Genomic DNA, 11,903 nt, shown 5'->3' on the forward strand with positions numbered 1-11,903 from the left:
AGCTGTTACCCATAATCCTTGTCTTGGGGCATCCAGTAAATTTAGTCTTGATACAAACCTTAAATTAATTGATAACCAAAAAATAAGGTGTATAATTAGACCAAGGGATAAAACCAGACCCTCCACCAGGGGCATCTGTAATAGAAATTTACTACAAATTAAAACAAAAAGTATATCACCAATTCAGAAAGAAGCATACAGTTTTAAATGCTGCTTATTGAACATTCGCTCTCTTGGCACTAAAGCTGTTTTGGTAAATGATATTATATTAAGTACAAAATCTGATCTGTGTCTTCTCACCGAAACCTGGCTTAGTAAATGTGACACTGTACCCCTAGCTGAGGCGTCGCCAGATGGATACTCGTTCCTTCATAAGTCTAGAGATTCAGGTCGAGGAGGGGGCCTTGGAATAATTCATTGTAACAAAATGCAAATCACTTCTAAAAATTTAGGCAACTTTACATCCTTTGAAGCATTCATTTTAAATATTAAAACAGATTCCAACACAATTATAGTGCTAGTCTATAGACCACCAGGGCCGTATTCATTGTTCATGTCTGAATTTAGCAACCTTTTATCTGACTTGGCTATAAATTATGATCACGTAGTACTGATGGGGGATTTTAATGTACACATTGATGTGGAAACTGACACTTTTAGCAAATGTTTTACTTATTTGTTAAATTCAGTAGGATTTTGTCAGAATGTCAAAGGTCCAACTCATAATCATAACCACACATTAGATTTAATTATAACTTACAAAGTTGAAATTCAAAATTTAATTATTACTCCATTAAATGAAGTTATTTCTGATCACTACTTAATTACATTTGATTTGGTCCTGCCCTTGCGAACACACTCCCAGATTAAAACAAAGACAGTGCGGCATCTAGATTGTAATTCTGCTTCAAAATTTATAGATACTTTGAGTAAGTCGAGTGTAATTGTGGAAAACCATTTAGATCAGTTAACATCAAATGTAAACACAGAAAACAATTTAGATGAGCTAACATCACATTATAATGTGACCTTGAGAGATGCTCTGGACACAGTGGCTCCCCTTAAAACAAAAGTGATCAAAGCACATAGAAACTCTCCCTGGTTTAATGAAAACACTCGAGCTCTTAAATTAGAGTGTCGAAAACTGGAACGCAGATGGAGAACAACAAAGCTACAGGTCTTTCAAATTGCATGGACAGAGAGTGTTAATAAATATAAAAAAGCCCTCTTTAAAGCTCGGTCAGAATATTATTCTACATTAATAGATAGCAATAATAAAAATCCTCGGGCACTGTTTAGAACAGTGGCTAAATTAACAAATGGAAATTCAGATCAACAGTGCAAAATACCAACAGACATTAGCAGTACAGACTTTATTAACTTCTTCAATGAGAAAATTAAAAATATAAGATCCCAGATCTCTGCATCACAGTACAAACCAAATACTAGCTTAGCAGACCCTGTCTCACATTGCACTCAGCACTTTAGTAATTTTAATCCTGTAACTGAGCAGGAAGTCTTAAGTTTAATTTCTAAAATGAAGCCCACTACTTGTTCCCTAGATCCAGTGCCAACAAAACTAGTAAAAAGTGCAATGGATGTTCTTGCAGCGCCTATCCTAAACATTATCAATAGTTCATTATTGCATGGCACAGTACCTGATACACTAAAAGTGTCAGTCATTAAACCATTACTTAAAAAGTCAGACCTTGACCCACATATACTAAATAATTATAGGCCTATTTCAAATTTACCGTTTCTCTCTAAAATACTAGAAAAAGTAGTCGCCAGTCAGCTTCAGACACACCTTATGCATTACAATTTATTTGAGAAATTCCAGTCTGGTTTTCGCACTGGTCATAGTACAGAAACGGCACTAACACGGGTTGTAAATGACATTCTGATATCCTCTGATGAAGGAAACTCATCTGTAATTATGTTGTTGGACTTAAGTGCAGCATTTGACACCATCGACCATTCTATTTTACTGCACAGGCTAGAAAATGATGTTGGGCTTACAGGCACCGTGCTCGCTTGGTTTAGTTCTTACTTATCAAATCGATTCCAATATGTACAGAAATGTGCTGACAGTACTCCATCATTATACACAGAAGTTCAATATGGTGTCCCGCAGGGCTCAGTACTGGGACCTTTACTGTTTTCACTGTACATGCTTCCACTGGGATCTATCATTAGGAAACATAATGTTAATTTTCACTCGTATGCAGATGACACCCAGTTATACCTTTCATTTAAATCAAATGAAGTTTCTCCAATGTGGTCTTTAATTAGTTGTGTTAGTGAATTAAAGGAGTGGATGAATAAGAACTACTTGTCTTTAAATACAGATAAAACAGAGATGTTAATTGTTGGAGGGAATGATGCTGATCACAATAATATTTTGTCATCATTTAACTCCATGGGAATCCCAGTCAATTTTACTGAATCAGCCCGCAATCTAGGAGTTATCTTTGACTCTAGCATGTCATTTAAAGCGCATATTACAAAGTTGTCCAAAACATGTTTCTTCCATCTTAAAAATGTTAGGAAATTAAGGCGCTTTTTAAATAAACAGGATTCTGAGAAACTAATTCATGCATTTATCTCTAGTAGGATTGACTACTGCAATGCGGTGTTCACTGGATGTTCAAACTGTTCTTTATACAGCCTCCAGTTAATCCAAAATGCGGCTGCGAGAATTATTACAAGAACAAGAAAATACGAACACATAACTCCAGTTCTTAAATCCTTACACTGGCTCCCGGTTAAGTTCAGGGCAGATTTCAAAATCCTTCTTTTAACATATAAATCATTAAATGGTCGAGGTCCGGCTTACTTGTCTGAACTTATCATGACTTACAAACCAGAGCGCACATTAAGATCTCAAGATGCCGGTCTGCTTATGATTCCAAGGATTAATAAAATAACAGTGGGGGGTCGAGCTTTTAGTTACAGGGCCCCTAAACTGTGGAATGGTCTGCCTGCTACTATAAGAGATGCCCTTTCGGTCTCAGCTTTTAAATCCCGGCTGAAGACTCACTACTTCAGTTTAGCATATCCTGACTAGAGCTGCTGATTAACTGTACAGACTGCATCTCTGTTGTTAGTCATTAGCACTTAAACATAAGAAACATGACAGTTATAATTGGATACTAACCCTCACTTATTCTGTTTATGTTCTCGGTACTCAAATGTGGCACTTGGTGCCACGGCCCACCTGCCAAGTTGTTTTGCCTGCCTAAGGAAAAGTCATCCCAGATGGAGGATCGCAGGAATCGTGGGAGAGAGGGGTCCTTTCATCGGATTGGCTGGCATAGCACTGTTTCAGCTGTGGAATGGCCAAGTGGGGGAGGCAGCTTGAAGGATGAGGTCTCCAGGACTCTATACAAATACAAATCTTATTATGGGATATATCATCTACTGTTAAATTCTGCTCTGTACTTCTAAAATTTATATATATATATATTTTTTTTATTTCTTACTATATTGAGAAATTGTTCTGTGTACTGTATTGTATTGTATTGACCCCCTTCTTTTGACACCCACTGCACGCCCAATCTACCTGGAAAGGGGTCTCTCTCTGAACTGCCTTTCCCAAGGTTTCTTCCATTTTTCCCTACTAGGTTTTTTTGGGAGTTTTTCCTTGTCTTCTTAGAGAGTCAAGGCTGGGGGGCTGTCAAGAGGCAGGGCCTGTTAAAGCCCATTGCGGCACTTCCTGTGTGATTTTGGGCTATACAAAAATAAACTGTATTGTATTGTATTGTATTGTTGTTCCCAATAAACATTTCCATACACGAGAGGGTGCTTTCTTACATGATGGTTTCATGTGACTAATTATAGTAACAACACCACATTTTATTTATATACACGAGGTGCCCAACCCCCGGTTGCGGCCAGAATATTATCAAAATCTGTAAATGTACAACAGAAAAATGATTATTTATTGGTGTCAAAAATCACAAAATTCTATAAATATGTAAGAGAAAAAATTAATTATTTAACGGAGTAAAAATCATGATATAATAAAATATTTACTCTCTTACTGATTGGAGTATTCCTGTTAAACTGAGGTCTGCTATGCTTGACTTTCTTTTTAGTTTAGAATTTAAAAAATGGAATAAGAATATGAAAATCCAACAACATTACATTAAAGTTCGATAAATTCTGAAAAGAATGATACCAAACATATATATGTAGGTTTTAAAATAAGCCCAATTTAAAGCATGACAACATCACGTAAAATTGTTGCACTTTTAGGGTTATTATTCTATTATGAGAGAGAAAGTAGGTTAGGCCAGGGGTCTCAAAATCCATTCCTGGAGGGCCGCAGGTTTTCATTCTAACCCTTTTCTTAATTAGTGATCCGTTTTTGCTGCTAATTAACTTCTTTTGAATTAATTTTTATTGATTTGTTTTATTAAGGTTTGTTCCCCGGAATTTCCTCATCGTTCCTCTGAATTGCTTAATTTTTTTCCTTAAATAGAAATGAAATGTGAAGTGAGTGAGCAAACAGAAGACCAACTAAGTCAGTGCCTCAAACTCCAACCAATTTCACTCCAACCAGTTGCTGATTTAGGCTCAGAGTCTTGTTGTTAATTAAACCCATTCTTTAATTCCATGGATTGTTGCTACTCTTATTGTGCAATAGCAGACATTTCCAAAATTGATAAAATGTTTTGGGGACCTGAGCAGATCAGCATTCCTGACACTTTTGTCTTTCTTTATTTTCAGATATTGAATGATAATCACAGTTTGCTAGTCCTGTTTTGGCTCATTTTGTATCTCATTATTGTTTGGCTGCTAATTAAAAAAAATAAACAATTAAAAAAGGTCTGAGTCTTCAAGAGCAAGTCAATTAAAATGAATTCAAAAGAAGTTAATTAGCAGCAAAAACAGAACACTAATTAAGAAAAAGGTTAGAATGAAAACCTGCAGCCACTAGGGTCCTCAGGACTGGAGTTTGACATCCCTGTATTAGGCTAATATGCTTCATGATAATGAATCATGTTTGGTTTAAGAGCTGGTAACATACTACAATACTTGAGAAAACACTCACACCAGAGGGAAATACTTTCTCATTTCATTTTCCTCTTTTTTTTTTTTTTTTTAATACACAAAAATGTTTTCCTAAACTAATTTTAACAGCCAGCCATATACCAACTGCTAAAATGCACCATGGGAAGTGTACACTTCCACTTCACAAAGTATTACTTTCTTAAATATGACACCAGTTAAATGTCTGAACATTCATCTGTTCAAGAGAAAATATGGTTTATTTTCAAATTTCTTTACAGTGAATTGATATATAAACACAAAGAAAAAGCATCCTGTACAAAAAGGACAGACATAATTATGTAAGTGGTGTGCCTTCCAAGATTTTGAATAATCAAACCAGTGGGGCACAAAATCATGACAACTGCTTGCAGAAAATTATTAAGAAAGTCACGATTTTACCAAGATTAGTCACTTATTAGCTCTACTTCAAAGAATGGAAAATAGATGTTTATGAATTCATCTGGCATTTTCTTTTTTTCATAATTTTAAAATTAAAAAGCTATCAATTTACAAACCCAACTTTTCTCAAAAAAAAATCTATAAACTTTATTTACAAAAAACAATAAATGAAAAATGATCCTCATCACAATGTTTTAATCCACAGCCATTTCTAACCAACTCTCAGTGGCGGAGCTACAAGGACAACTCCGTCACCTCTAACAAACAGCATCGGGATGTTCCTTTTCGTAGACTGAAAAAGAGAAGAAAATTACAACTAAATAAAAAGGAATAAGTAAAGGTTGTATAAAAAGCTGTTTAATGAAAAAGGCCAACCAGCTAGTTACTTTACATCATATCTTAAATGTCTCTAGAAATTTTGAAACCAAATAAATTTACCTTATAAATTTCCTCGTACGTTTCTTCATCAATCTCTATTGTGGTTACAGTTTCTTCAACATCACTCAATATCATGTTTAAGTGCTGATCATAAGCCTGTACATAGTAGAGGACACATTTATGTTATGTAAAAAGAATAAAAAACCTTATTCATATTTTTGTAATCATTGTGCTTTTAATTAACAATAATATGTGCTATGTGTCTATTATCAGCCACCAACCACCTGCTGTCTGAGAAAATGCTACTTACATGAAGCCTTCCTCTTAGTTCTCTGTCATTTCGCATTTTTACATAAATACGTTCATCAAGGCTCAGTCGGATGAGATCCAACGGTTCTTCTACAGTATTAGCTGCCTGTTGCTGAAAAGAAAAATTAGCGTTACTCTTGTGTGATTCTTTCAATATACATATTATTTAATTCCTACATATCATATAACAAATCATAATTCTACAAACCAATTTAAGGGTAGCTATTAAAACATAAGTAAAGCAGTTAAGTTTGTAATTAAATAACAGGCTGAGAAAACAAATGGATTGAAATTAAATACACTTGTATGAAATTAAGTAGATTACTTCCTGTTAATGAAAACCAAAAACAAAACACATTTTAACGAAAAAATAATTCCACTAACTAAAATAAAACTAAAACTAAACGAAAACTAGAAAAAAAAATAAAAAGCTACTTTATGACTGTGTGGTTTTAATAACTATACTGATAACTGCACATGAAAGTCCAAATTATAAAATTTCATTAGAAATGAAAAATGAACAGCTAATGTGTGTACAAGCACCCCTTGTCACAGCCATCAGAATATATTCTGAGAATATCATTCGTCATTTTCAGGTATCGGTCAAAACTGAGAGCGCACAACAAAGCCTCATCACTTGCCAGTGACATCTTTTGATGACTTCATTAGCCATAATTGCCAGTTAGTTAGAGTGCGGCAAGTTTTACCAAACTTCAGGGAGAAGGTGCTAAAAACATTAAACCTGCTCCTTTGACGAATTGAAAATATATGTGAAATATTTAAATAATTATACATACAGTCAACTCCAGAAATATTGGCACCCCTCAAGAAAATGAGCAAAAACATTCATATAAACAGTACATATAATGATTCTAATTAATGTATGGAGAAATTGTTAACTATTTTTTTTAATAAAAATGATTCCTGCAAAACATACTGTAGGAGGCAAAATTATCAGCACACTTTAAGAATAATATTAATACAACCAAAGGAATTTGCATCTTTGGGGGGCAAAACAAAAGAGCTCTCCACTCAAATGTGAAACAAAGTTATTGAGCTGCATAGATAGGGGAACGGCTACAAAAAAAAATTAATATTCACTTGAAATTATAATATACCAGTAACGGCGGACTGCATGATAACGTGCAGTGAATACACTTGACTTAACAGTTTTCATTCTCTTTAAGTTTAGCATTCGTTTGCTCAGAGGTTGATGCACTTGCTGCTTCCTGAGAAGCTCTTCTTTTCTCCACCCTAGCGGCCCGCTTCTTCTCTTCTTCCGTCAGCATCTTTTCACGTTAAAACTGATTAAGTCAGTTTTTTTGTTGTAATTACTTAGTATGTTTTTCTTAATTTTTCACTGGCACTTAAGTTTTCAATCTGCCTCAAGAATTATTTAGCCATACACATGCTGCCAAGAGTTGATTCTACAATAAAATAAAAGTAAAAAGAGAGATAACCTTGGAGGTCAATCATCACAACGGAATCGGACAGTAAAGGTCACGTAGTATATGTGTACCAAATTTCAGGTCAATAGGTCACATGGTTTGCGAGCTACAGGTGATTTAAAATCCTGGACAGACAAACGGACTGCCACGGTAGCATATTATATAAGAACATATATCCCTATTATATAAAAAAATCTTGGGCCGAGACAAGACTTTTTCAGAGAAGAGATGAGATATTTTCAGAGAGATAATTTCACGTCCCACGAGACGAGACTTTGTGCCAAGAGATAAATTGAAAACCTAACAGGTCCAAGTGGGGGCGGAAATAAAAGACAAACAGTAGAAGAAGAAAAGAAAGAGTAGAAGACAAAGTAGAACGTCGTAAAGAGGTTAAAAAAACGGCGCGATACACATGCAGAGCAGGTTAGAGATTATAAAAGTACTAAAATTCAAAAGTCTCAAAAAACTGACAGTAAAGACTGCATTAGCTCTAACAAATAGTACTAGGGTGTTGTACCGTGTTAGCCATTATGAATGTAGAGAAAAGCCAAGCAAAATGACACCTTTTATTGGCTAACTAGAAAGATTACAATATGCAAGCTTTCGAGGCAACTCAGGCCCCTTCTTCAGGCAAGATGTAATCATCATCATGAAGAAGGGGCCTGAGTTGCCTCGAAAGCTTGCATATTGTAATCTTTCTAGTTAGCCAATAAAAGGTGTCATTTTGCTTGGCTTTTCGCTCTAACAAATAGAAATTACTACTCGGTGAAATAATGGAACAGGGAAAATAGATTAATATATGGAAACAGAAGCATTTAGATATTGTTCGGCTTTAAAGTTTCAGATGGAGACTTGTAGATCGTCTAATTTGTGTTCCTATCAGGGAAAAGTGGTGTTTCTTCCCAATGAAGAGGCGTATCCACGAGAAATAAGAGATTTGTTATTCGGTTAAAGTGAAATTCACAAACACTACAACCAAAATATCTGAATCTACAATAATTTGTTCACATTCGCATCATTCAATTCTCAAAATGTATACTTACATGATTCAGGTCCATATGCGATGAGAATCTGTGGTCCCGCAACAATTAAAGCTACTACAAGTTTAATTTCAAAGAAACCACAATTCGATCAGGTTTATACAGTTAGGTCCATAAATACTTGGACAGAGAACTTTTTTCTAATTTTGGTTCTGTACATTACCACAATCAATTTTAAATGAAACAACTCAGATGCAGTTGAAGTGCAGACTTTCAGCTTTAATTCAGTGGGGTGAACAAAACGATTGCGTAAAAATGTGAGGCAACTAAAGCATTTTTTGAACACAATGCTTTACAGTATGTCAGACTGTAAAGGACTCAAACGAATGTATTCACTTAAATGGGTTGTTCGAATCAGTAATGTGGATCGAAATGTCCATCACTATTTCGCACTTCCCTGGGCAGTCGATTTTACTATTTTGGGGTACATACCAACACTCGGCGGCGTACTGTTAGCCTTGGCGTCTCCTAACGGTCGGATTTCGTTTGCCTACAATGTGGAATCCGCATGCACTCCTCGATTTTCTATCGGAACTCAGTTGGCTGCGGCGGCGGCGGCGGCTGCTGCTGTGTCGCATCCGCTTGGCTCTGGTCTAAGTAACGCTAATCGGAAAACGGGACAGTTCTGTGTACATCACACAGATATCAACGTATGCTTTTTTATTTCACATTTTAAAGATTGTTTAATCATAATTTTAACAAGTGTTTAATCAACTACTAATAATTTGACAAAAGAATTTCCCCTTGGGATTAATAAAGTATCTATCTAAAGCAACCCTGATAATATTCGAAAACAAAATTATCTAATATTCAAATTAAGAATCTAATACTAAGCTATAACAGACATGACCAAAATACTACTCTCGTGTGTGTGTGTGTATGTATATGTGTATATATATATATATATATATATATATATATATATATATAGTTATATATATATAGTAATAGATTGAGTATATACATTGTATGACTCAGTGTGTTTCATTACTAATATATTTTGATCTTTCACAAAAAAAACAAAATCCATTCTCCTCATTGCGTACTGATAAGAAGTTAATTTGGAAAAAATGTGATCTTGTTGCATCGCGGAAAATGCAGATATCTGCTCGTTCAAATTTAAAACTCCTCAAATATTAAAGTAAAATCTCACCTGGTCAATTTCATCCGCCATCTTTCAAACGCGGCTACAATGTCTCGCGAGAGGGGGAGCAAGCACCATGGGAACGCATTTTTGACGTAGGCAGCGTCCGCTCATTAAAGGGATTAATTCAAAGTTGCGAAATCATCAAAACGTCCGTGGCTAAATAAACTCCTAAATTTCAATTAAATGGTTAAATGTTGTCTATTATAGTTAAAACTCGAGTAAGTGACTTATTCTGTTGAGATGTTTTATATTGTCAATGGGAGAGTAGTTAATTAAATCACAGGCTAGGTCCGCCTCCGCACTTATGAACTTTGGTGATTGGTTTAGGTTGTAATTGCCACTTTGAACCACCAATCACGTTTCTCACAATTCCTATTTTCCCCGCCTCCGACTGGAGATGGTTTGGTCTTGTTGTCCAACAAAAGCAGCGCGTCAGTGTGTCCGTGTGACACTTGTTCCTAATCGACGGAGGTGTCGTTTGCTAGTGTCAGTATGTGCATACTCGCTCTTTTTATGTAATATGTTCTAGGTTTTTGTTATTGTCTAATTCTTGTGGTGTAAAACTGTACGTTTATATTTTGGCCCTCTTTTTAACATCTTTTTAAATCCAATTTCACGGGCGCATCGCAGACAAGAGACGTCAAAGCATCGTACAGTGCGCTCAAGCACTTACTCGCTATCTACTACTATTATGTCAAATGAGCAGACAATGCCAGTAATACTGAGATATTAGTTGAAATTTATAGATCCCCTGAATTACGGTCTAGCAGCTTGTGGACTACTGGCATTTTTTTTTTACATCTGATCAGTGAAAGTTAAGTTGAAATTCAAGTAATTCAAATGAATTCCGTTTTTTCCACATCTGTTGTAATCTGTAATTTTTACATTTGCAAAAACAAGAATCCTTCTATCCATCTATCAAAAAAGACAACAAAAATCTAGATTTGGGATTTATTATGGACCATACATTTAATCAATCATTTATTTTTTAATTTATATACATACCTACACATTATTTTTTCCAGCCTGGTTAATTTATCTCAGATTGGTTGGAGCCTACACTTAGTCCTAGTATCATTGGATACAATGCAGAGCCAGGCCTTGATAAGACGCAGAACAATTGTAGGGTAGACTCAAACACACACAGGATAAATTTGAAGTTGCCATTCAATTCAACATTCATGTTGGTATGTGCAAAGAAAAAAAGATAGTGGAAAAATGGGCAAACTCCACAAAGACTCTGACTGGGTTAGGATTCAAACTCAAGGTAATTGTTTAGAACAGATTTCCTTTTTCATAGTTAAGCAAACCTCATTCATTTTTTCATCTATTCCCTCACTTATCCCATTCATAGTCACAAGGAGTTGATGCATATTCCAGCAGCTGGATGTGCAAGGCAGAAATCAACATGTTACAGGATGCTAGTCTATCAAAGGACATCAAATTAACCAATTCATTTTAAATATTTAAAAGTTAAAAGTTACTATTCTTCTTGTCGCTGTCAAGAACTGAGACACAAATGTTAGAAGCTTTCCTGAAAAAAATGGGGTCCAAAGACTAATCAATCTCAAGGCACACTTGCACAGTCAAACGTGACCAATTAAGAGTCAACTAATCGTATTGTTGGATTTGGAAGAACATCAGGATCTCTAAAGTTAAAGCATATAAACATAATAATGCAAACTATGTGGTTTATAGACAAGATGCATTGACACATCTACAAATGCATTATCAAACCCTCTTAATCCAATTCTGGACTGTGGAGGTTGGAGCATCCTGCAGCATCACGTGGAAGGCAGGAACCAAACTTATTTCAAACTGAAGTTCATCGGTGCATGTTAATTTATATTTAAACATCTCCCTTCATTATGTTGAATGTTATGAATAAATTCTGTCCCCTTCACCTAAACATTTTATGTTTGCTAACTTTAACTTTGAATACTGAAACTGAAACACTGAGAAGACATCATTTTTCATTACAATTTATAATTTGTGATCTATCTATCTATCTATCTATCTATCTATCTATCTATCTATCTATCTATCTATCTATCTATCTATCTATCTATCTATCTATCTATCTATCTATCTATCTATCTATTGTGGATTCAGAAAGTATTCAGTCTC

At 35.1% G+C, this 11,903-nt stretch overlaps 1 protein-coding gene across 1 annotated transcript; it reads right to left on the reverse strand.

Annotated features, from left to right (window-relative positions):
- Positions 1-5,254: 5,254 nt before the first annotated feature.
- lsm3 (LSM3 homolog, U6 small nuclear RNA and mRNA degradation associated) lies at positions 5,255-9,900 on the reverse strand. The gene is made up of 4 exons (XM_028824343.2): positions 9,783-9,900; positions 6,143-6,253; positions 5,893-5,988; positions 5,255-5,746 (listed from the first exon to the last, which is right to left on the reverse strand). Exons 1-4 carry the CDS (start codon positions 9,801-9,803, stop codon positions 5,666-5,668), a joined length of 309 nt encoding a protein of 102 aa, XP_028680176.1. The 5' UTR covers positions 9,804-9,900; the 3' UTR covers positions 5,255-5,665.
- Positions 9,901-11,903: the final 2,003 nt, after the last annotated feature.

The sequence above is a fragment of the Erpetoichthys calabaricus genome, chromosome 18 (genome assembly GCF_900747795.2).
Source record: "Erpetoichthys calabaricus chromosome 18, fErpCal1.3, whole genome shotgun sequence".
NCBI lineage: Eukaryota > Metazoa > Chordata > Cladistia > Polypteriformes > Polypteridae > Erpetoichthys > Erpetoichthys calabaricus.

Bases quoted from the DNA above. Each gene is read 5' to 3' on its own strand.
- lsm3 (XM_028824343.2), bottom strand. From the start codon at position 9,803: ATGGCGGATGAAATTGACCAG. The intron at 6,254-9,782 runs GTGAGATTTTAC...TTTTCTTTTCAG, and splicing joins TGGCGGATGAAATTGACCAG to CAACAGGCAGCTAATACTGT. The intron at 5,747-5,892 runs GTAAATTTATTT...TCTCTTTTTCAG, and splicing joins CGTACGAGGAAATTTATAAG to TCTACGAAAAGGAACATCCC.